General features: G+C 42.3%; 2 protein-coding genes across 7 annotated transcripts in view; one reads left to right on the top strand and one right to left on the bottom strand.

The window, feature by feature from the left end:
- The window catches only part of MGAT4A (alpha-1,3-mannosyl-glycoprotein 4-beta-N-acetylglucosaminyltransferase A), a 53,822-nt gene extending 37,432 nt beyond the window's left edge, over positions 1-16,390 (top strand). For 2 of the 4 annotated variants that reach the window (XM_083437908.1, XM_083437909.1), the window contains 7 exons: positions 647-777; positions 2,396-2,503; positions 3,298-3,491; positions 7,617-7,695; positions 10,003-10,069; positions 11,144-11,256; positions 12,809-16,390. In XM_083437908.1, the coding sequence (XP_083294034.1) occupies positions 647-777; positions 2,396-2,503; positions 3,298-3,491; positions 7,617-7,695; positions 10,003-10,069; positions 11,144-11,256; positions 12,809-12,835 (719 nt within the window). In that variant the 3' untranslated portion in view covers positions 12,836-16,390. Of the gene's footprint in view, positions 1-646; positions 778-2,395; positions 2,504-3,297; positions 3,492-7,616; positions 7,696-10,002; positions 10,070-11,143; positions 11,505-12,808 lie in introns of those variants that run through there. The other 2 variants (XM_083437906.1, XM_083437907.1) reach the window with 1 other exon arrangement.
- Positions 16,391-17,366: 976 nt separating this feature from the next.
- UNC50 (unc-50 inner nuclear membrane RNA binding protein) lies at positions 17,367-25,732 on the bottom strand. Of its 3 annotated transcripts, none has more exons than XM_083438128.1 (6): positions 25,597-25,732; positions 22,330-22,613; positions 21,246-21,366; positions 20,343-20,482; positions 19,393-19,494; positions 17,367-17,742 (listed from the first exon to the last, which is right to left on the bottom strand). In XM_083438128.1, exons 2-6 carry the CDS (start codon positions 22,607-22,609, stop codon positions 17,606-17,608), a joined length of 780 nt encoding a protein of 259 aa, XP_083294254.1. In that variant the 5' UTR covers positions 22,610-22,613; positions 25,597-25,732; the 3' UTR covers positions 17,367-17,605. The 3 variants fall into 3 exon arrangements, with proteins under 3 accessions (XP_083294254.1, XP_083294255.1, XP_083294253.1); XM_083438129.1 differs by lacking the exon at positions 25,597-25,732 and adding an exon at positions 25,238-25,324; XM_083438127.1 differs by lacking the exon at positions 25,597-25,732 and adding an exon at positions 25,050-25,187.
- Between the last annotated feature and the right edge of the window lie 42 nt (positions 25,733-25,774).

The raw sequence follows: 25,774 nt of genomic DNA, 5'->3' as shown, positions 1-25,774 counted from the left end.
TTGAAGTGAAGAGGGCAGCACTTGTGGACAGGGAAGCTTCATCTGCAGTCTTATAGCTCCTGTGCCTGCATAATGTCTGCTGATCAGATTGAATGAGGAACCTGAAACATTAGAGCTGTAGATCTACCACAAAAGGGTGGAATGTGATTTTCAGTGCAGATTATGGGAGACCAATTTTTCGGAATTGTAATTTTTTAAAAGAAGCATTGTTGAAGGCATGAAATGGGTGGGGAGAAACATAGCACATGTTAAGTTTTTGTTAAATATCTATAAACCAAGGAATATTTGGGTAACTTTCTCCCAAGATTCTCAGTCTCTGCAGACCTTCTGCCCCAAATTATTTGAGTGCCATCTTTTCTTTTACTAGTTTGCGTTAAGATTCTTTAAAAAAAGCAACCCACCAAATCTTCAGTGGAGAGGTTTTTTTGAGCACCAAATATTTATATTTATATATAATTTATAGCCTTCTTCAGTGGAGAGTTGTTGTTTTTTGAGCATCAGATATTTATATATAATTTATAGCCTGCTTCTGGAATTTCTATTACCTTTAGTCACACTAGCTAAAATGGCTCTTTGGGGGTGGCAGGCTGAATTTGCATTTACAAAACCCTGGATAGCTGCTGATATAACTTCATTTTATTTACAGGTAAAATGTTTCAGTCTCCAGATATTACACTCATTGTAGAGTTCATATTTATGTTTTATAAAGAGAAACCTATCGACTGGCTCTTGGATCACATTCTTTGGGTGAAAGTTTGCAACCCCGAGAAAGATGCAGTAAGTTTTGAGTGTCAAGTATTTCTCATAAATACTGTCTTATGTGAATGGCCTGGTTTGCATGTAATGCAAAGCCAAACCACGACTTAGTGTGAATGAGCAAATGGAGAGAAGATTGTGGCTGCTTTGGTTCCACCACTGCACTGCTGAACAAAGCCATGGCTTGGCTTAGTGGCCCTCCATATGTTGCTGTGGCCCTCCAGATGTTGCTGGGCTACAACTCTAATCATCCCTGACCATTGACTATGCTGATGGGGGCTGATAGGTATTAAGAGTTCAGCAACATCTGGAAGGGCACAGGTTCTCCATCACTGGCTTAGCATGTCGTCTGAACCTGGGCTGATGGTTTAGCTCTCTCCAGACAAACCACCAGTTCTAGACAATAGGAGAAACCTTGATTACAACTCACACTTCAACTGGAAGGAGCTAAGTCATGACCTTGGGTTTGGATGACATGCCAACACAAACCATGACTTATTTCAGCACAGTGCAGCAGTGGATTGACCAAGGAGGAGCAGAACAGCCACGATTTCCTCTCCAGGCGCCTACAAGTGTGCTTGTTCACACTAAGCCATGCTTTAGCTTAGCATTACATGGGAACAAGAACAATGTAAGAAGTCACTTTATTGTGGATATCTCTGTGAAATAAGGGTGCTGCCATCTGGAAGCACCATAAGAGGAAGGGAAGTGGCGTCTCTTTTCTTCTTTCACACATTACAGTACTGCATAGGGAAACAGAAGCCTTTACTATTCTGTGAAATCTGTGGGAAGCTATGATTTGGCAACCATTATCGTACAGGGGAAATGGTTTGTCTTAATGAAAAAATGAAATATAAACATAATGGGGCGCTACAAAAGTAGTGGCCAACAACCATTTTCTAATTTCTTCAGGCTGGTGAGGATGTAAAATGCTTATTTGAAAGGGCGCATGCAGAAGTTAAAGCCTTTTGTTTGTAGGGGAGCTAAAATCTCTAAAAGGTGCATTTTATTATGGCCTCCAAAGAAACCTGAGCACTTGACTACGTTAAAAACAAAGTTCCACGTTTCAGACTGTGCCTGTGCAGATGGCATAACTGCTAAAATTAGCTGAAGAGTTGCACAGAATTACTCATCACCATGGTTCTTGTAATAGACTGTAATTATGGTGGCCTACAGTCTGGGTGTTGTGATTCCTTTGGCATTGACATTGATCTGTTATACTGAGCTACAGATGTGAATCATTCTGGGTGCAGCCTTCTTGGTTTCTTCCACACCGTAAAACCCACTTTGGTCTACTGAGTGCTATTGATAAATTCCTGTTTTCTGTTGAAGTTGGGTTGCTATGAGAGGGGGATGATGGACTGCCTTCCTTGTTAGCTATTATTTCATCCCTTGGCAACAGGATCTTTGATCTTTATGGGGGCAGGTTGTGCTGTTCTTTTCGGGACAGTAAGGTTTTCTTTTCTCCTTGAATGAAAGGCAAGGCATCAAACAAAACAACGGGGCTATGGAAGGCCAGCATCAAGAACGCTGTGCAATATTTTGGCTCACTTATTTTTAAGTCATCATGCGTAAGGATAGCGTTCAACTTGTTCTGCATTACTAAAGTCTTCCCCCACACCCCAACTTTTCTTTTCAGAAACATTGCGATAGACAGAAATCAAATCTCAGAATACGCTTCAGGCCTTCACTTTTCCAGCATGTGGGTCTGCACTCCTCCCTAGCAGGAAAGATACAGAAACTAACAGTGAGTACTTTTACGCTTCCTTTCCTTTTCTTGGAAGCCCAGGTTTTGCAACTTGCATACTAATCAGTCTTCTGGGTAATGTTGCAAATTACATCTGTCTCTGGCTACTGCAAGGCCCCACGGTTGACGATCAAATATGATAAAGCAAAAGTGCCACTGGTTGTGATGAATCTACTCCTTTTTCTCCTATTCTTGTAACCCCCATCTTCACCAGAGGTTCCCCCACCCTCCAGAGTAGATTTTTGGATACATGAAGGCTAAAGAGGGATGGAGGAGCAATAGTTTCATTGTGCAATATTGTCAGTGAGGGAGAGGATATTACCCCTTGTTTTTGCTACAGGGTAGAGGGAAAATCCTGTTCTTCTCATCTCTAATAAAAGTTGTCTTGTTCTTCCCATCTCTAATAAAAGCTGTCTTGTTCACTCTCTCTCTCTTTTTAAGTAAACTTTCTTAAAATTGTATACTTGTTGATTAATGTTAATTGACTTTGAATTTTCATTTAACTGCAAAATAAGCCAGTAGCATGGAGAAAATATATTATGGCTGATGGCCAGCTTGACAACAGAGAGAGGATCAATAACCACTGCAGAAAAATCAGAAAAGGAAAACAGGAGGCTGAACAATAGACTCCCAACGTTTGTTGAGGAAAATTTCCTGCCAAGGAAAATGTTTAATGCCTCTTTATAAAAGCTGCTTCAGGCAGGTTTTTTTGCTACAGCTCACTGAAGCAGAGTCTGTTTTGTATCTGACCTCTTCTTCGGTTCCTAGCTTAATGAATCTTAACGTCTTTTTAGGATAAAGACTTCCTGAAACCATTATTGCATAAAATTCATGTCAATCCACCTGCAGAGGTTTCTACAACTTTGAAGGTCTATCAGGGTCATGCTCTTGAAAAAGCCTACATGGGTGAAGATTTCTTTTGGGCTGTTACACCAGTTGCTGGAGATTATATCCTCTTTAAATTTGACAAGCCTGTCAATGTGGAAAGGTAAGTGCTTCCAAGAACGGTGTCTTGAAATGAGGTTGGAATTACAACAAACCGACCAGCTTTATAAACAATTGTTCATGGCATCCAATAGAATGATTAGTTTGCTTGTTGGACTTTTTTTGGTCAAATGTTTGGTATTCTAGACAAAAGAAAGCCACACCGGTTGTTTAGAATTAAAATGGCCCAGTTGTTATTTGTGCCATTTTGGAATGCATATTGTAAATTTGGCTCCGTGTAATGTCACTTTTCTTCTTGCAAAGAAAAACTTGTGCAGGAAACCATTTTGTACTATTAGGTAAGGATAGAAGTGTACTGTTAACAGCTTTTAAGTTCTATTAAGTTCTAAGTGTATTTAGCACTCAGCTTTAATGTTTTCATGCACACATCTCTATGGGAATTCTTTCCAGTTTCCGTTGCTTAGACATGCTTATTAATCCTGTCATGAGGTTGGAAATGAATTTTGCAGATGAGCTTCATGGTCATTTAAATTAAATGCTGGTGACTAAGCAGAAGGGTATATCTTGGAGGTTAAATGATCAGCTGGGTTATCAGAATTTCACATTCGAATAGGTCCTTAGGAATCTGACAGATGAAGAGTCATCCTTGTTTTAACATCACTGACAATGAACTTGTTCTCAAAATATCACAGCTGTGGGTTAAGAAGCAACTACTTGCTGATTTCTGATTCATCCACTAGAGATATTGCTGGCAGAGCTTATTTGAAAAAGTTGAATTGCGGATGCCCCACCAAGGGGAGGTTTACAATTGCCAAATTGTGCATTTTGTGTAAACATCACAAGATGTTTCTATGGACAATTTGTAACCCAATGACCTGTCGCAACTTGCACTCCACCTCCACCTCACTTTTTAAAACAGTAAAATTGATTTATCTTTTGAAAAGTACTAATTATATCATGCTTCTTCATGATCATTTTGCAGTTCCTTGGGCGCAGATTTGGGGTGTCTCCCGCACCACCTCAATTCAAATAACAACCCAGGGGCTGTAAGTGGTCTGCAAAATTAGTTTATAATGCTATAAACTAATTTGGGGTAGTTAAGTGCACATGAGCAGCTGTTAATCTGGAAGGATGAGAAACAAGACAAAGTTAAGTTTTGCTGTCCGCATAGCAAAATAGATGTAAGTTGTAAGATCATCTAGCTTTGCCAACACCCCTAAACTGAATGTTATCTTTTTGAAAATGGAAACTCGTAATGTCACACTGACATCCATATTAGATAATAGGCAAGGTTATTTTCAGTTTTATTTGTCTTTCTTTGATCTCTACTGCAGAGAGAACATAGCAAAATGGTGTTCAGAACACTAAATATTACATTTTCAAATCCTACATCAAGTGGCTTCAATTATTACTGATGTTAAAAATTAACAATGAGAGGCATAGCACAGATTCGATAATTTTCTCTCCTGGTTTCAACAAAATGGGAACATTATTTCAAATAAAGGAAGATCAGTTTTATATTCTGTTTGAACAATTGGGTTAGAAACCACAGGTTTCATGAATTAGTCATTTTTACACAACCATTAAAAACTCAGCCGTAGATGTCTGTCTCTGGGAGATTGTTACTGATTTGTTTCATGTTGGCAATGAAACTATTAGCTGAAATGTTGAAAAATAAGCTCATTTTTTTTACATCTGTCATCTTGAAATAGGAATATTTGTAAAACAAGATGCTCCTTAAAATAGGAGATGTTATGTCCTATTGTATATTTTACAAATTTGTCTTGATAACGTTAATGTGTGCAGCAATCAGTTTTGCCGAGGCAAATGTATTATTAGGACCAGGGAACCTTTTCATATGTACATCATATGCTGTAAGGAATGTTACCTGAACTCTTAAAGGTTTTACTGACATTTCTGTGGAGGTTCAAATGGTTGAAAGGGGTGGCTAAGGACCTTCTTCGCCTTGATGTTCCTCACGCAACAGTAAAGTTTGTCATGGTGTCTTGTACAAAAATAGCATTTCCATTCAAGTTAAGTCTTCTGTTTCATTCAACTCACAGGGGCTTTTTCTACATTGAAGAGATCTTGCTGCATGGATTCAAAGATATGTACAATATAAAGATGGAGCTGCTTCCTTTAACTTAAAGTTCAATCCAGTTCTGAAGTAATATTTTGTGTGAAGATTGCTTACAGTATATTAAACAAGGCAGCAAGTGACAGATTTACAACAACATGTTGTTGTGTATCCTGATGCCAATTAATCTGTGCTTGTGTTCTCATCGTCCGTGTGTAGGAATTGAGTCAGCTTTAATTCATCTCTTTTGGACTATTTATATATGTAATTGTATTCAGCCATTCAGGTTTCAGATGAATTTCTATCTACATCTATTTTTTTTGCCATCTGCTTGGGAAATACTACTTTACTACTGCTTTGAATTTTAAGATAAGGGGAGCAGCTGCATATATGTAGATGGAAAGCACTGTAATTTGAAGCTGTGGAACGGAGTATTTCTTTGAAATAGAAGCTGCTTATGTAAAATGAATAAAATTAGAAGGATTAACTTTGTATGGAAATGTTTCCTGAGAAGACACAGACACAATAATCCTATGACTATTTACCTGGAAGTTAACATGTATTAATTGAGACTTTCTGTCAGATGAGTGTGCATAAGATTGCAGGAACTTCATTTCACTATTAGTCAAATGAATGGTTACGGGGTGGGGGGTGGGGAGCAAGGAACAGAATTGCTTACATACATTGGACTTTATACTTTCTGCTATCGTGCTGTAATGTGTAAGGATTTATAACTGTATAGGCAGTCCTCTTTTTTATAGCTTGCAAGTAACAGAAATAAGTGAAAGTGATTTATATTTAGGGGTTCTTTTGGTCAGCTTTTCTCATGATTTACCGTATTTTTTGCTCTATAAGACTCACTTTTTCCCTCCTAAAAAGTAAGGGGAAATGTGTGTGCGTCTTATGGAGCGAATGCAGGCTGCGCAGCTATCCCAGAAGCCAGAACAGCAAGAGGGATTGCTGTTTTCACTGCGCAGCGATCCCTCTTGCTGTTCTGGCTTCTGAGATTCAGAATTTTTTTTTTCTTGTTTTCCTCCTCCAAAAACTAGATGCATCTTTTGGTCTGGTGCGTCTTATAGAGCGAAAAATACGGTACTTGAAATCTGCCCAAACAATTGTGCCCTTTGGATCGCCTGCCCAGAGTCCTCCTGTTGCTGTATCTTGTTGGACTCTTCCCAAGGCATCCCCCCTCAATGTTCCTGCCTAGGACCTCACACTTCCCTCTAGATAGGATGTCTAGTTTGCTTTTAGGTTAAGCAGCTCATCCTTTCCCCTTTGAGGAAATAGTCACAATTTTCATGTCACTGTCTTTGCATGCAAAAACAGCACTCCAAATAGGCTTCCTGACAAAAGATCTAGATTTGTTTAAAACAGGGGTAGCTCACTTGTGGCTTACAGGTGTTGGACCAACTCCTATCCGTAGCTATTGACCATGTTGGCTGGAGTAATGGGAGTTGATAGTCTTAACAACAAATTCGGGGGCAAGGTTACCCATTCATGGTTTGAAATTACTGAATTGATTTGGGGGTTGCAATATAAACATACTTCTTGTTTAAACATAGTTGAATTCCTTCTAGGCATCCTTACACTGATAGCGGTTAAGAACATACAAATCTCATTTGACAATTTTAGTCCATTATGATTCCTTTGACAGCTGTGTACAAGAACCAGGGGCAGTATTCAACTAACGTATATCATCAGTGCAAGGATTTATGCCTTGGTAATGCCAGCTATCCCCAAATCTGCTTGAGAATGTTGGAGGAACCCCTAGAACAGATTGAGGGAACATGTAGGGGGAGGTGGAAAACCTTCCATTGCACAAGCAGAAATACTTGCACTGATGGAACTAACCATAGTTAGCACCATGTTGGATACAACCCAGTGTTATAATCTTTCAGCGTGCTTTCTTTTGGGTGTCATTGGCAGCAGTCTTTTCCATACTTACCTGGGAGTAAACCCCTTTGAACACATTAACTTCTAAGTAAACAGGATTTTGTGGGGTTTCGGTCTTTTAGGTGGCCTCTATATGTTTCCATACTTCTCATTAACCATGACTGATCATCTTGGGCTTCTTACTCTTCGCATTTATAGATTCCTGTTCCATAGCGGCAACCCAGAACATCCAGGAGATATATTCGTCAACACAACAGTGGAAGTGTTGCCTTTTAAGGTATGAAGACAGAGAAGTCTGTTCCCCCCCCCCCCTTTGTATTTATCTTAAGGGTAAAAATGAGTATCTTTCATACATGACATTTCTATTGATGTAAGAGAATGTGGATTTTCTCCCTCCCCAGTGATAGAACTATTAATCCCACCAAATCTTATCTCAAAAAACTGGAATAAGGAATGTATATTTCCAGAAGGCTGACATTCATGATCTAAGTATAACCTAGAAAAATTGCTGGTAAACAAGAGCTGCCACTACCCACTGAATGCAGAATTGTAGAACTTGGTTTAGCATTTATAGAACTTTGCTTGTGAAATTGACTCCAGTGGCCTTATCAGCCTCAGGATGCTTGGGAGGTGATAACAAAGGCCATACAATAGTTGTGGTACAATTAGGGCTAAGAAGAAAGGGCGACAATTCTATTAGTAGCGTCCTCTCCTTGTGTTCCCCCCTAAATCTTATTGAGGGGTTCTTCCAATTCTCTGGAGCTAGGGTTGCCATATCTTGTAGAGCAAAAAAGAGGACAACCTGAGCAGCTGCCAGCCTGAGCTGGGGAAAGAGGTGCGCATGCTTGGGTTGGCAGCAGCCACGGCGTGCAGAGCAGCCCTGTGCCGCCCCCCAAATATAAACAACTCCCCGCAAACCCAGACATTTGCTTTAAGATGTAAACCCCCCCCCCCCCGGATGGGCATGTTGGTCCCCAAAAGAGGACATGTCCGGGATTTCCTGGATGTATGGCAACCCTATATGGAGCCGAGTTGGGGGCATGCAGTGAACAGAAAGAGAATGGAAGTTCCATTGTGCATCCGGACACTGACCAAAGGAAGGAACACAGTAAGTAGCATAGGTGCCTGGTATAAAAATATGAAGAGACTTAAATTACCTTCTGACTTGTTATTACGATACCGTCATTGAGGGGACAGGGCAGGAGATAAGGACCTGCTATTTGGGCTCAGCATGTCTCCTTCTGGCATGACTGGAACTAGGAGCCGCCTTGCGTGGGGTTGCCATTGACATTAAGCGCAAGGCAATATAAGGCAAGAAGGATTATGATGGGAGAGAAGATTTGTGTATAGCAGCCTGTTCTACAGCTTTTGGGCTGTGCATTTCATAACGTGTTCTACAGTATGCTTAGCTATACCTCACAAAGTCGGTTATAGTTCACTTGCAGAATACTGCTCCCTCTGCATCTGCACAAAAAGTAAAACTTTATTTCTTTCTCTTTTTTTAATGACTCTGTATGGGGGACTTCTAATCATGATTTGTGTACAGAACAAAGGGACCCATTTCCTGCTGTACTAGAGAGTTATCGACTGATCAGCTTATTTCTGTGACATCTTTACGTGTTCAGTCATATATGCTTTTCTGTTCTTGTTCTCAATAAATTGGTTTTTTAAAAATCATGAAAAAATGGCATTTAAATTGTATACATTTTGAGGCATATTTCCCATAAATGTGTGTTGTGTACGCTTAAGTCCTAAAATATGCGTCTGTATACTTTTCTATGCATTCTCCCCTAGAATATTCAGAGTAGAATTCAACATCGTGTTATGAGATAACATTTCATCTGTGTAAGCATCAGTGGCGTAGCGTGGGGGGTGCAAGGGGGGCCGGCCGCACCGGGCGCAACATCTGGGGGGGGCGCGCTCGCACTCGCAGCTCTCTGCCCCTACCTGGCTCACTCACTCTCTCTCACTGCAGTGCTGGCTGTGCGAATCCGATCCGAGCCGCCGGGTCGCCGCCCACTGTGGAGGGGAGGGTGCCAGGCGTGCGGTGCGGAGAGAGAGCGAGGGACTATCTGGGGGAGGGACAGTGCAGCGGGGGGGGGGCACAAATTACTTGCCTTGTCCTGGGTTAGGGGGCGCAAATTACTTGCCTTGCCCCGGGTGCTGACAACCCACGCTATGCCACTGGTAAGCATTGCAGCTTGCCAGACAGAATGCCCTCCTCTCCTTCCCCTACATGCTGTACTGAGGGTCCTTCTGACCCCCTCCCAAGCCAATTTCAGACTGTGGGGGAAACCCCATTGTGCAGGGCTGCTTCCACTGACCAGGCTTGTTAGGTGAATCCTGCCCTCATTTCCCCCATAAAATAAGCATTTTTACATGCAGTTTTTAATCTGAATGTCATTGCAAAATCCAGAGAAGTGTGTTTGATCCTTAGACTGTTGTCCCATCGGTGAATGAGGCCAGAAACTGTGAAATTGGGTTGGTTCCTTTTTAAAAATGAAGACCAAAATTCTTCTCTATCCCTTATGTATCACTACATTGGCATATAACTAATACTTCAATTTTTTTTATCGCTTTTCAGAGTGAAGAGTTGGTATTAAGCAAAGAAACCAAAGAGAAACGACTGGATGATGGGTATTTCAGAATAGGTAAAACTGTGTAAAAGGAAGAAAAAAGAAATGTTTTACAAAAATAATCATCAACAAAACTGTTTTGTAACTGAGGTCCCATCTGCACTATACATTTAGAGCAGTTTCATACCACTTTAAACAGCCATGGCTTTCCCCAAAGAATTATAGAATCTGTTAGTTATTAGAAGACTTCTGTTCCCCTCACAGAACTACAATTCTCAGAGTTCCCTGGGAATAGGGATTGGTCATAACACCACTCCGGGAATTGTAGCTCAACACGTGTAACAAGCTACAATTCCCAGAATTCTTTGGGGGAAGATATCACTGTTTAAAGTGGTATAGTGCAGATGGGGCCTAGGGCAACTTGTCTTATGGCCTGGTCCTATCTACCAAAGCCCTACAGAAGTTTGGGTGATGGCAGCAGAAGCCAAACTCAGATCAGATAGTTGAGCAGCGATTCACTTTTTGGTGTTACCAAGTGTAGGAGAAGGTACCCTGTAGCATCCAACAACTGCAAGGGATGAAGGAAATTATTGATTGTCCTCCTATATTGTTAAAATAAACTCTGGATTGCTAAAGTAACATATCATAGCACCAGTTCTATATTTTTACAGGCTGACTATGATGCTGCTTTTAGTTGAAACAGAGATAATTTATGATATGAACAGAATGATGAGATGGTGGTAACCCTTTATCTAGAAGTTTCAATTGAGAGCTGTGATTTTAAAAATATGTAAGTGGGGGTATTTATTTATTTTGCACGCAAATCTCAGTCCCAAATAAAGAATATATTTGGATGAATGTTGAAAGTGATATATAGGGTTTGGGGGTGTTGTTTTTTAATGTGATTTATGAACCATTGAAGCCTTGTTCAAACTGAGGCACAAAAATCCTGTTTTTGTCAAAAAGTAGATCTCTGACTGCTTCCACAAACTCTACCTTTTCCTGTGTTGCCTTGGGGACTGCCACAGTTGTGAACCCATTTCAAAACTAAATACAGTAGACTTAGTAGACTTACATATAACATGTTCTTATGTGATGGCCTGTATTGGTTGAACGTTTTCATTTAGAATGCCTTTTTGCTTTCTGAAGGCAAATTTGAAAATGGAATGGCAGAGGGAACAGTTGATCCCAGTCTAAATCCAATTGCAGCTGTCCGGCTTCTAGTAATACAGAACTCATCTGTCTGGGCAATTCTAAATGAGGTAAGATTTCAACAGAAATGCCTTGTATGACCAGAAAACCAACCTTCAAACCACTCCAGGTTTAAGTCTCTCTTTAAAATAAGTGTTTTGTGACATTCCGAGTCTGTGGGACTATTGTGACAAACCTCTCAATGCTGGCATTTTGCAGACAGATTTTAGTCAATTGATGTGGCTTCCAGACACAAGGGATACACACTGCAGTTGTGTGAAATGCTGATGCCACAAGCTGACATCTGTGTGTATGTGTGTGTTTGCATGCTGCTTTGAGAACACTTGGGCATTTGCCTTGCTGAAGCACCCTATGACAGGGGTCAGCAAACTTTTTCAGCAGGGGGCCTGTCCATTGTCACTCAGACCTTGTGGGGGGGGCGGACTATATTTTTTTTGGGGGGTGGGGGAATGAACGAATTCCTATGCCCCACAAATAACCCAGAGATGCATTTTAAATAAAAGCACATATTATACTCATGTAAAAACACGCTGATTCGCGGAGTGTCCGCTGGCTGGATTTAGAAGGCGATTGGGCCTTAGTTTGCCTACCCATGCCCTATGATATCCTAGTGCTGTTAAGTATTTTTTGAATGTCGCGTTTGAACCAAAGGTGCTCTTCTCTTCATATCCAACCCAGAAGAGGTGTCTGCTAGCAGATGGCAGGGTTTGTGACCCCCCCCTCCCTGCACCACCTCCCATGCTGTTCCAGATAATTCCCAAATCCTAGGAAGTACTTTTGGAAGGGATTCAAAAAACAAACACTTTTCTGTTAGGTGCTGGAAGTTCCGCTCAGCTTCCCTATTATCACATTCAGTTTGAAAAGCGTTTTAGGAGTCTGCTTTGTCAGCTGTATCTATCTGTGTGGAAAGCAAGAGTTTAGATCAGCTGGGATGTTTCACGGTTGAGGGACAAGACTTTGTTATGACAAAGGCCAGCTTCACAATCAAGCGTTTCCACAGCAAACCAACTGGTTTATATTTAACATTGAAAAGACACTCTTGTGTCAAAACACATGCGTGCAGTACAGTGGTGCCCCGCAAGACGAATGCCTCGCAAGACGGAAAACCCGCTAGACAAAAGAGTTTTCCGTTTTTCAGTGCACTTCGCAGGACGAATTTCTCTATGGGCTTGCTTCGCAAGACGAAAATGTCTTGCGATTCTTGAGGTTTTTTCCGCTCCCCACCCCCTTTTTCTAAGGCGCTAAGCTGCTAATAGCCTTTTAGCAGCTAATCCGCTAATCCCTTAAGCCTTTAATAGCCGCTAATAGCCGCTAAACCGCTAATAGCGCTAATCCGCTAATAGGGTTGCTTCGCAAGACGAAAAAACCGCTAGACGAAGAGACTCGCGGAATGGATTAATTTCGTCTTGCGAGGCACCACTGTATATGCACACCCAGAAGCCATGTTTAGTCTCTGCTGTCAAGTAGTTTGTAGAAAATGTGGATCAATAACACCGGGGGGGGGGGGATTACAAGGAGCTGTCTTTTGCTGTATAATATGTGGTAGTCTTTTTCATAAACAGGTGTATATTTTACCAGCTGCTTTTCATCTCTGCATTGCAGATTCATATTAAAAAGCTCCCCAACTGATCAATCAAGAGGAACAAGAGAGATCTCCATCTTTTGAAGACTTTTCTACAAAATCCACCCCACCCCCCAATTGCAGAGTGAAATCACTGAGCATGCACCTTATTTCCAACTCTGACTTCTCAGTGAAACTACCTCTTGTGAAATCTACTGTAGTTGAGAAGATAAGACTCAGCAAGAAAGATTTATTACAATCTAGAAACTGACCGGTATTATTTATCTTGGATCCATGAGTTCCTTCATGACTCTGCTGCCTAAGGATCATGGTGTCCCTGATCCAAGTGATAGGGATACGCTACATGGAAGTTGTACATATTGTTACATTCCTCGAAGATGAAAAAAAATATGAATACATTTTATGAAGGGGGTACTTTTTGGAGGTCCATTTATTTTGCTAATTCAAGCCCTCTTTTATAGATTATCAGGGATATATATTCAAAAGCATTAGGGGGATTTAATTTATTAAAATGATTTGAAAAGTACATATTTTTATGCAGGTAATATAACTCGATGCAGTTTTTTTTTTTAAAACGGATTATCTTACTTCTTGGGTTGACACTACATTTTGCTTTGGTGATGAAGTGACCATATTTTGTAATCTACTGCCATGGTTAGGAGTGTTAAATGGGAGTTTAAAGATGAAGCACTTTTGTACCATACTAAGAACGCAACTTTAAAAACTTATCCTGCACAAAGGTAAATGTGATTTTGCATAGGACAACTTCCCCTATGGCTTATGCCCAAAATCTAGGAGATGTTGTTCAAAGGCATAACATGCAAGGACTTTGAATAGCATTACTTTCTAATGCTCACAGTCCACAATGTGTAATCATAGAAAGCATGTTGAGGAGTTTTGTACTTCAGTATGGTGTGCGAATCTGAAGTCTGATTCATCCTCTCCCATTAAAGGGAAATTTTGATAATGGATTATTCCTTTTTAAACCTTTGTACAATCTTCCGAAACACAGCCAATTTATTCATTTGGATAGAAAAGCGCTCCGATGTTTCCACATTTACATTATTGTTTCTGCTTTACATCCCGTTTTGTATGGTCTCTGCGCATTCTTATGGAATGACTTAAACTTACCATTTTATTAGGGGTAACAGTGGAAATAGGTAGATACACAGTAACCTCAGCTGAGCTTTTTTAAAAATGTGATTTGTCTGTCTTTACTTTCAAGTGTTAAAAGTGATTTCCCCCCCCCCCTTTAAGAGGGTCCAGCTCCGCTAAAAGCATTGCACTCCAGCTGACTGAAGCAAGGGACATCATGTGATTCTAGATGCTTGTTGTCTTTTGTACTTCAAGGAAATGAAGAAGAGATCCTTGCTTGGTCAGTAGCCTTGAAGAGAGGCAATTCTAGCACTTTGTGCTCTGCAGCACAGTAAACACGCAATAGTATGTAATAATAGTTTTTAAAGAACTCTCTTAACCCTAGCCAAGATATGAGAAGCTAAGCTGTTGTTGTCTTTTTTACCTCAACTGCACACCTGTCACTCATGCAGGTAAACAGAAGTTTACTTAAGTGGTGGTAGTTTGTTTCACGAGCTGAATCTTAAGATAATTCTGCATCTTGGATGCCAGCTTTGCCAAAAAAGAACTGTCTGCCTTCTCTCAAGGGTGAAAACGATTTGTAAAATTTATGCGAATAGGTGTCTGCGAATAGGTGTCTGCCCACCTTCCCCCTCATGACATTTTTTTCTAAAAAGTGTCATAATAATATACATTTTAAAATCAAGTTTCAAATTGTTCAAGATGTTTCCACAATAGAGGTCCCCCCCCCCAAATTATTTTTTTTCTTGGTTGAATCTGTCCTATATTTATAGACTAGGTTTGCTGAGACTCTTTCCTTCTCCATTTGGCTGGGAAGATAAGTATGCGCTTAAGATTTTATCTTGTTTTACTACTTTGTGTGTTGCCCAAAGAATGACTGTTATTGGGCATCTAATAAAAATAGTTAAAAAATAAAAAAAAGAGAGCTTGTGTAGCATAGTGGCCGAGAGCCTATCTTCAGACATCACCTTCCATGAAATCACTGGGTGGCCTTAGGTAAGCCACAATCTCTGTCTTAGCTCCACATCTGAAATACAGGCATAATGAGACTGCAGGGTTGTTCTAAAGATTTATGAGGCAGTTCAAGGCACTTAAAAACCCAAAGTGCTACATAAATGCTAAGTATTTACAATTGTCATTGGGAAAAGTCGAGTGCTGTCTGTGGTGCCAAACTTGCATTGAAATTAGTGTTCGCACAACAATTACAGGAGCAAGTATTTATGCATTTTGAACCAGTGCTTGATGATTTGGTAACGCCACTGGCCTACTCGAAGGTAGGGTGGTGGTGGTGGTGGGGGGTATGAGAAATTCCAAGTCCGTGGGACAAATTTCAAAGCCAACTTTGTATGTGTTTTGCATGGGGGATAATATGCAGACCTGTATCTCCAAATTGATTTGCTCTGAACAAGCTTTGTAACAGCCCTGGTCTTCCACTTAGCATAGCAAAGCATGGGGGCTACAGCTCCTCGTTAAAGGTTGGCAGTATTGCTCCCAAGCTTGTACTGCCTAAAAGGTTTATAAAAATGTGTCAACAGTTGGTGGTATGAATTAAGGGGTTCTTTGATCTTTTGCTACATAGTATTACTAAATCCCAGAGTCCATCAATCAACCCCCCCCCCCCTTCTAAATTCATTCCGTTTGTGGCAACTACCTTTCTAATTCCCCTGATTTTTGTCCGCCAAGTGATCAAATTATTGCCTAGAAACCAAAGTGTTGTTTTCCTCCTTTTACCTAGCAGTCCAGCTGGGCTTACAATCCCTCTCCCCCCCCCCCCCCCCAGCAAATGCAACCTAATCTTCCACAGTATATTGAACATGTTGATTCTGGGGTGGGTGGGAGAGAGAACACGAATCAGCCAAAAGCAAGGGGAGTAATACAGAGATCATGTGGCAAAAGTCTCCCCTTACTCATTGGGAATAAGAAAAAAAGATTCCTGTCCTGCAAATGTAAGTTAACTTAATCCAAAATTTCTTTATATCCCTGGCCATTCTACAAAGCCTTTCAAATTCAGTCACATTCCCAGAAGATCAGATTTGTGCGTCAATTGTATTACAGTGTAGCTATTTGCTAAGGTTTTAATATACCATTGTGAATGTTTATAAGCCTTAAAAATAGCTGAGTAGGATGACAGCCAGCAGGTTTGATTTCTTGCTTTTATTAGACTTTGCTAGGAATGATTACAATTTTGGTAACTGAATGATGTCAGTGGTAATTCGTTCACCAAAGGAGAAGTGATGCCCCAACTCCTTATTCCCAGTCCGCTGTGTGGTTGCCAATTTCTGTTTCTGTGCTCGTGGAACCTGCAACTTTGGCCCTACAGCCAGCCATGTTTCCATTAACCATTGACAGTACTTGCAGTACAATTTATTTTTTTGAGCTAGGTTTTGGTTTTGTTAATCTTGCTGCTATATTTGAAAACCTAACTGGGTCATGTTAACCGTGCCTTTCATCAATGTTCTATGTGCCACAGCTGCCCATGTAATATTTGAAATAAATATTTTGAAAAAGCGTTATTGAATTCTTAACCTAGTGAAAATATGGAACTCTGTAAGAAATAGCTCTCGGATTGGAGCTTTTTTTTTTTTTTTTTTTTTTAAAAAATGATATATCACTTTACCATTTGGGTTCTCTCTAAACCCTCTTTTTCCAAGGCTGCTTTAGAAAGGTGCAAACCAGGGGTGGGTAACATGTGGCCTGAAGCCCAAATTCTGCCCATCTGCAGGTACAATGGTACCCAAACAACTTGGCTCCTGAACGCCACAAACCCGGAAGTAAGTGTTCCGGTTTGTGAACGTTTTTCAGAAGCCGAACATCCGACATGGCTTCCAGTTGAGTGCAGGAAGCTCCTGAAGCCAATTGGAAGCCGTGCCTTGGTTTTCGAATGGTTTTGAGAGTCGAACGGACTCCTGGAACGGATTAAGTTCGGGAAACAAGATACCACTGTACTGCAAATTGGCAATGCTTGCAGTGCTCCTTGCACAGCATTTCCCAATAGTTTGGCAAACAGGGGTATGGTGTATGGGAAATTCTGCAGGAGTGGGGCATTGCAAGTTCTTTGTAAGGAGCTTCCTGCAGCCAACTGGAAGCCATGCTTTGGTTTCTGAACGTTTTGGAAGTCGAACGGATTTCCAGAACGGATTCCATTCAACTTCCAAGGTACGACTGTACTTTGAAAACTGTTTACTACTTTGCCGTCTACACAGAAGTAAGCCTACTGAATCCAACTGGGTTTACTCCCAGGTAAAGGGGTGGGGGTAGAACAGTAGCCAAAGAAAGTACTTCCACTAGCACAAGGAACTACCTCCCTCACTTCCCATGACTGCTTATATATGTTTTCGGGAGAGAGGGGAAGTTCAATTGTGCAAGCAGGAAATTGTTGAGCTAGCAGAAGTACTGTAGGAAACTGTGCTTTGTAATACGCATATTTGTTAACAAAGCTGTTTACAAATAGCAAAGTCAATGCCTTTTCAATGTTGCACACAGTTGTTCTTAAAAAATATTTATTACAGTAATGTACAACTTTTCCATTAGGAAGGGACTGCAAGAGAATACAGAATCACTATAAGTCTGCAGTTGTAAATACATTTTTTAAAAACCAAAACTTTGTACACACTGATCTACAGTGAAGAATAAGTTATTTACAGTAATTTACAGGAATATCTCACCTTTGCTGACAGTGGTACAAGAGGCAAGAACAAGCAATCCATTATAAAGGCTGCAGTTTATTTCACTCTGTACGTATAGAAAACACAAAGCATTTTTGTGAAATTCCATCCCATCGCTAATGAAACCACATAGAGCAGGATGAGAAGTGCAAATGGGTAGAGAAGGATGACTGTGTTCTTCAGGAACGGCAAAGCTGAAAGTAGGAGAGAGTTTCAAAAGTGAGAAAGCATGCAATTTTCTGAAGGTGCCAATGGCAAGGAACATCACAATCATCTTAATATTGACAGTCCTCAACAAAAAATCCACGCCTAAAATAACTACTGTTTCTAGTAAATGCATGCCCCTCCCATCCTTTTCAAAAAAAAAGAAAAACTTGAATCGGGTGGCTAAGATGTGGCCTTCCCTGATGTCATTGAATTATTAACTCCCAGCATCCCCAGGCAGCATAGGCAGAGGATGAAAAGAGCTGTAGTCCTGCAAGATATAATAGGGCTACTAGATGTCCCCGTTTCCCGGGGACAGTCCCTGGATTTGCGAATAAGTCCCTGGACAAATTCCATCCCCGGAATGTCCCCGGATTTCATCAATTGTCCCCGGGAAACGCAACAGCAGCAGTCTCAGCAGCCCGGAGCAGTTGGCTCTGGCTGGCTTCAGGAGCTGCTCAGAAGTCCCCATATGATGGTAGTGCAGGGGCTCTAAGATGCAGCTTCCGGGCTGCCTCCACCTTCTCTGACCCCAGCAACTAAGCTGTGAAGGGAGGCTTCATGCTGCCTATCGGAGCAGCCTCCCAACTCCTATTTGCATGCAAGCAGGAGGGGGGTGGGGATCTCCCAGCTGTGAAGGGAGACTTCAAGCTGCCTATCAGTGCTTGCGTGCAAGCAGGAATGGGGCTGCTCCGATGGGAAAGGAGGCATTGCGCTGCCCGAGTCTCGTTACCACCCAGGCGCATGGAGAAAGGAGATAGAAGCTTCAGAGGAAGGGGAAACATGGTGGCTGAGGTCAAGGCGGTGGCCGCCCCTCTGCTACTGCCATTGCTGCAGCATCAGCGTCCCGAATGTGTAGTATTTATTTATTTTATTTAAAGTGTCCCCGGATTCATTGAAAAAAATCTGGTAACCTTACGATGTAAGGCACGGCCACATGTCCTCCCGCCATTCTTAAACTTCGTCTCTTTGGAATCTGGCATGTTCATAAATATATAACCCAAAGGATTGCACAACTGGCCCTGTGGCGCTTCAACCTTGTTTCTTGAGCAACATCAACTACCTCCCAACCATACTGCATCACAAACCCATGTTTAAAATTGAGTGAAAGTCCAGAATTTCACTGTCTGTTGCCCAACTGATACCGTCAACTCTATCCTAGGCAGCAATAGCAAGCTCGCTCTCCCCATAGGGGTTCTGCACCATGCACACGAAAAACAGGGTAGAGAAAGGCAGGTTTGTAGAATGCAAAAAATACTAAGGAAATCCCCTAAGGGGGAAACTCTACACCCCCCCACAAATAAACACACAGAAGGCTGACTTCACACATTCTCACCCACAGGGACAAAAGCATGCATAGCTGCAAGCCAGTATAGCTTCTGTTAGCTCCACATTTGCAAGCGCAGTACTTTCACAAAGGGATGTAGAGTCACGTGGCAGGTCAGTTAAAGCCACTACATATTACACAGCATTTCAAGTAACGAAGCTGTGCAAAGCTTGTAGAGTTGCTGTCAGAGTGAGCCCTCCCCTGATGCTTATCATAAAGTTTACTCATACTGAAACAGGGATTTAGCAAAAAAGGACTGGGAAGAAGGCACTATTCTTGTTGCTAACTAGGTTGCAAAGGCTTCGATACTTACCACTGTACCCTAGAAATGTCACGTAGATGTAATAACCAATTGCAGTCAGCCAGAAAGTATTCCCAACGAAATAGCCAATAAACGAATTCAATAAAATTACGTCTGCAAGAGAGAAAACCAAAGTTTCTTAACCCAGTGAACTTCTGCTCACTGAAGGTCCCAAAAAGGGCGCTGTGTACCATTGGGGTGTTGCCTCCAGCAGGATACAGAAACAGACTGGAGCTCACTGTGGAAAAGCCACTATGGGACACTTTAGAGAAGGTCCATGGAGCTCTTCAGCTGCTGGCTGATCCAAAGCGAGCTGCTGGCCATGTCCTTTGACAGGCTAACCTTGCCTGAAGACACCTCCAAACTCACATAAGCAGGGCCTAAGCACTTGTCTGCCTGCCCTCAGAGGAGGCAACTGTGAACACACCAAAAGGGTCAGGTCAAAGAGCAACTGCCTCAGCCAGAAACATCATGTCTCCCCATTTCTCCCAGACCAGCACTAAGCATGGTTGTGAGGGAACCCAATCCAGAAGACTCCTCAGGGGGAAAAAAAGCCTGGTTGAGGTACTAAACCGTGGCATGAAGCAGTGCCAGGTTTGCAGACTCTTACTGTCAGAAAAGAATACCCCCCACAACTAGCCCAGGAAATAGGGGAAGGAAAGGGAGGGAGAAACCAGAAATTGGGGTGGGGGGGGCGCAAAACCTCTCTGAAAAAGAAACAAGAGGCAGTGACTAGTCAGAAACAGAGCCCAGCCCATAGACAACCTCTTGGTCTGGAAGGTAGGGAGTTTCTCCTCCTCCAGAAGAAGAAAATTGCAGGATTTTGCCTCTCTGATCCTGCAGGAGCCACCATCGCTATAGGGCGTGGTGCCCCCCAGGATCCTCCAGGTGAATTACAGTGTCAGCACAAAGCAAGAGAAGGCAAAAAATGCTTCAAGTCAGGGAAGGGAAGGTTTACTTACAATGGATGAAGAACAGCTGTATGAAATGTAAGATGACGAGAAGTGGATAAAAAGCATTCAGATGAACATCAAAGGCATATCCCCACTCTACATCACAGTCTCTGTTCGGGTGCTTTGTCAAGTACTTATTGGAGATGAACCTTGGGGAGGGGGAGAGAATTTGGAACAGACATGTTAAAAAATAGTATGCAAACTTTGACAATTTCAACTTTTTGGTGAAATTACAGCCTAGAAAAATTAATCATTGCTATTTTCCATTTCTCATATTCTGAAGAACACAAATGCATTTGTGGACTTACAGGGCTCTGGTAAGGATTACTGAAAAAACTACAACATAGGAAATATTTTTGATTCCCTAGAAGCCAGCTAAACAAATGTACATGTCAGTAAGAAGACTGCGGAACCAGGGCAAGAGGGGAAAGGTTCTTCACCTATCCTGTAACCGATGCAATATGGCCTGGTATATACTAACTCTGAAGGTACTGTCCTTGTAATTCTGTAGGATGGCAATTGCACATTTTCTCTCTCGCTGCAATGCACAAATATTTTAAACATGAAAATGTTGATTAACATGGCAGCCAATGTAACAGCTGCAGTGAGTAGTTTTCCATCTCCACGGCTACCTTCAGAAACATACCGTAATATTAAAGTACATAACAGCCCAGCATTACTTATACATTAAGTATTTTCTTTTTGCCAGATTTTGAACTGAAACCTTCTGCTGGAACAGCACTACACATCTAGCCCAGAGATGAGAAACGTGCCTACTTAAACCCTTTTTCCTTACAAGTAGACAAGATTAGGACTGTGGCTGAAGGTTCCAGCAATCATATTCAATACAGCAAGATTCAAACATGTCAAAAAAACACATCCAACTCTACTCGGGTTGTTTTAAAGACTTACCACATGAAAGTTGCAATTAGAAGGCCAACTCCTACGCAGTCTATAAAGATGACCCAGAGCAGCAGCTTTATCATTTCAAAAAAGTCCAAGCCCAACACAAAGCCGAATCCTATAGTGGATACTGAAGGAGGAAGACAAACAGCAGAGACAGAGGATTAACTCTTGACACGCAAGTAGGTTGAAACAATACCCATTTGCTCTCAGATTTTCTTTCACTTAATTTTACTGTAAAAGTACTTGTAGCATGTTTAGTGCTGTGCTGTTTAAGGCTTATAGCATAAAATTGTTGGGTATATGCATACAACTAGGATTTGCAAGAGTAAAATGTGTGGGCTGAGTTCACTACATGTACACAAATAAAGCAAGAAATGGGCAACTGTGTGATCTCTGGCACATGTTTGTGTAGGATGTGGGACATCAACACAAATAAAGTTAAACCTTTCTGTTCATAAAAAAGCCAATCACGCATTGTTGCACAGTGCAGAAATAAACAAATCCACAATGTAAGTTCTCAGATGGCAGAATTTCTGGCTGCCTCATAATTTTGCCAGGGTAATTGGATTTTTATCACTTAGGGCAGGCACAGGCAAACTTGGCCCTCCATTTGTTTTGGGACTACAACTCCCATCATCCCTAGCTAACAGGACCAGTGGTCAGGGATGATGTGAGTTGTAGTCCCAAAACATCTGGAGGGCCAAGTCTGCCTATGCCTGACTTAGGGCTTGTCATTCTTTGTCACATGCCAGGAATCACAGAACTGAGAATTTTAAAACCATGCAATGCACAGAACAGGTTGGCTGTGGACTGCAGGATGAAGTAACTGAAGCCAAAATGTGAGGGAATCTTTATCAGTGTGGATGTGGCAGATATTGCAATCATAGTTTATTCACTGCTTATTGTTTTCATGGATGAGGCGCAAGAGGGAATGTGTAGGAACCTATGTTCCCCACTGAATGAAATTATATAAGCATTGGTTTTACACAGAAAAAGCTACAGCAGTACAAATGATGTATTTTTCTGGGGCAAGCCCAGCTCTGGTCAACTATTCCCTGTACGGTATTCAATAAATTTCTCAGGCACTCACCGCATAGCCAGATACTCAGCAACACCAGGAAAGCTGGGTCATCTCTTGCCCACTGGTCTTTTGTTTGTTTCCTGTAATGGAAGTTCCTGTACACTTTCTGTGGTGAAGTGAATAGATACAGCATCTGCCACAGAGCAAACTCAAAGTCCATATGCCGAAAGTGAAGGAGTCTCCTCAAGTATTTGTAGCGCTTGAACCCTGCTGTGTGCCTGGCTGCCTCCCTAGAGTTTAAAGAGCCGTTGTCATGATCTAGGGAATTAAGAGACGTGGTAGGCAACATCTTGCTGAAAGGGAAAGAAAAGAGACCAATGGATTTTTAAAAAACAAAACAAAATAAAGGTGCAAGTTATCACATTTAGGTTTCAATCCTTAAACACACATATCACAGAGTGAACACCAAGGAACAAATTGGGGATTGCTGCCAAATAAACATAGAGAATTTTGCCGTAAAGCATGTCACAGGCAAGGTGAGTCTTTGTAATAACAGCTGAGCAGTAATAATAATAATAATTGGGAAAGACTGCAAATGGAGGTCTTCTGAAGCTCAACTGCAGACATGCTCCCTTAGAATCTAGTGGATCTTACTGCCCTCTGAGCAGGCTTAGAATGACACGCCCTTGTCACATGACCCCACTTTGTTCTTTACCCTACCTGAAAACAATGCAATGTAACTGTGATGGCAATGTCTTAACAGTGGACATAGCTCATATCAAGTTCAAGATCTCTCAGTAACTGCACAAACTTGGGCACCTGCAATCTCCTTTGCTCTTTTAGAAGTGCAAGGACATGGATGCAATCATAACCATATTCCTTCCTTCCTTAGTCCCAGAGGGCTTCGCGAGCACATAATTCAACACTTGGCAACTGGATAAAGCTCAATCCTACTCTTTTCTACCCACAATAGGCTAAAAGTCTGTTCAAAATAGAGGAGGCATCAATGTAGCTAGTTATGGTGGTATAGCAGTGGATGAAGAAAGTTGGCAGAAGCAAGCAGAAGGAAATGGAGCAGGTGAGCAGAGCTGGGATGAGCAACTGCCCTTCAATAATCTGTACAACTACTAAAGAGATTGCTTTCAAGTAATGCTGCAATCACAGAACAACCATTGGCACCAACTGGACATCCAAGTAGAGATACTTAATATCACAGACTGTTTTCTTAAATCCACTTTGTCCTGTTGCCATTGTTAACAGCTTGTTGCAACCCTGACTCTGTGGCTGTTACATACATGCAAGCAGCAGGGCTGTCAGGGCAGGACTTCAGGGCAGATGTTCAGGACTTCATCCAGCAGAGTGAGCCAGAGAGCCTCAAATGCATCAGGGCTGGCTTACCACATTTTGAAATATATGATACAGTACACACTATCATTTAAAGATAACCTTCCTCCTTTGTGGAAGTCCTGACTATTCTCCTTTTGGGCTTTCCCCTCCATTAAATGCTCTTCCATACAAATAAATTCCTTCCACACACAAAAACTGGGGTGGAGTCTAGTCTTTCTTCCCACCATCTAGGCCTAGCTCAGATGCAGCAAGAACCCCACAGCTCATTGTTGCAGCCACAAGCCTTAGTCTTGAATACTCCCACTTGACCTTTGCCTATGATTAGAGATGTATTTTTCTGGTACCAAACACATTTTCCATCTCACTGAAAATGAGGCCTAAGCAAAAACTGCTATGGTGCAGATCCTGCACCATAACTTCATGAAGCACTCCTAAAAGCTTCGCGACCAAACTTTACAAGTTTGTTAACAAAGGGTTAAAAATCAGTCTCCATCATATGCATTTCTCAAATGCCAAGCAACTCTGGTGCGTAAGAATTTAAAATGAACAAGGATGAAAGTTCCAGCATCACGCGGACAAGAAAAAAAGCAAACAAGCAACAAGCTAGCTACTATTCCGCCCCCTCATGACTTACAATACAACAGGCATGTCCACCTCCCAAGAGACTGTGATCTACTCCCAGAATAAAAAAAACCTGGCAGTGATCAACCCATTGTCATTGCAGGGAGGAGGAGTGTGCATGCGTAGGGTGGGTGGATTGCCCAGAGTTGTTGAGCTTTTTAAGGGGATGATTACAAAGAGGGTTTTTTTTAGCTCTCCCCCCCCCCAATAACCTTTTGTGCTTGATAAGGATCCCACAATCTACCAGGAACAGCCGGGGATCTACTGGTAGATCGCGATCTGCTGGTTGGACATCCCTGCAATACAAGATTCCCAAATGGCCAGTTAGGGCTGGGAATGGAGAAAGCACAGTGAACATGGATGTGGAAGGAAAGCCAGCCAGTCAAGGACAGGTAATAAAAGGCAGAGAACGAACATTTGCAAAGGTGGTGAAGAAGGAGGAGGAGGATTATTTATTATTTATACCCCGCCCATCTGGCTGGATACAGAACAGAAATAGCTAAGAAAAGACATAACAGCCCGTATTTTGAGAATATGCCACCCAACCAGCTGACTGGGTGCGGTTTGTTTAGAGTGGATAAAGTCAGGGAAAAGGCAGCTGGTCACTTTTAGCAAAAACCCAAGGAGTTTCCAGCAGCCTGTCCCACCCCGTCCCACCCCACCTGGTGTATCAGTGGCTGAGTGGGTATGGATAATTTCACACGGGCTCGACACGGGTGTAGGGGGTGCGTGTGAATGCGGGGAGCAGGTGCTGCTGAGGGAGGGGCCAGAAGGAGGACGCGGAACCTGAGCGTTCCAGAACCCCGAGCGAGAGAACTCACGGAACGTTCCGCGGCCGCTTCCGCCCCGCGCAGAACTGCGGCTCCCCGCCCCGACGTCCTGCGTCCCTCAGGCGACGACGCTTCGGGGGAGGGGGAGCGGAAGGCAGAAGGGCGCGCGCCTCTCCTCCCCACCCTCCAACAGGAGCTCGCCTTCTGCCGCCTATCAGCCGCCGCCGCTGCCAACTCACGGCACCTGATCTGCGTGTTTTCCTCAGTAACTTCCGGCAAAAGGGACCCTCCCCAAGGCGCAGGCGCGCCGAGGTGTATGACGGGTAGGCCCCGCCCCAAACGGATGGTGGAGAGGACGACGGTTAGACGTCGGTTGCGCACACAGAGCTTTAACACAAAAAGTGTAGACCACCCCCTCACTTTACATTCTGTGCTTGAGCAATTTCTTTCCCCTTTGACGGCAAACAGCAAGACTTTTAAACGAAGCCGTGGTTGGGCAGGATGTTCTCAAAGGACAGATGGATCATGGATAGTTTCGTTGAGAATCCTGGGGATCCCTTCCAACCCTGACATTCTATGATTCTCCCTCCTTCCTTACAAATGGTAGCAGCAAAGACACAAGTCGCTGCCGTAAACATATCAAACTTCGACCCAAGAGGAGATGCGACCTTCAGTAGAAGAGAAACTTCGTCCTTTTGCTGCCGCTGCTTTGTTTGTGTGGGTGTGCCACTGGCAAGTCACCTCTACACTAAAAAAGTTGGACAGCTCTAGTAAAT

The sequence above is a fragment of the Podarcis tiliguerta genome (assembly GCF_965153285.1).
Source record: "Podarcis tiliguerta genome assembly, chromosome: 4".
In the NCBI taxonomy this organism is placed as follows: Eukaryota; Metazoa; Chordata; class Lepidosauria; order Squamata; family Lacertidae; genus Podarcis; species Podarcis tiliguerta.
This window is presented reverse-complemented; position numbering and strand designations above follow the sequence as displayed.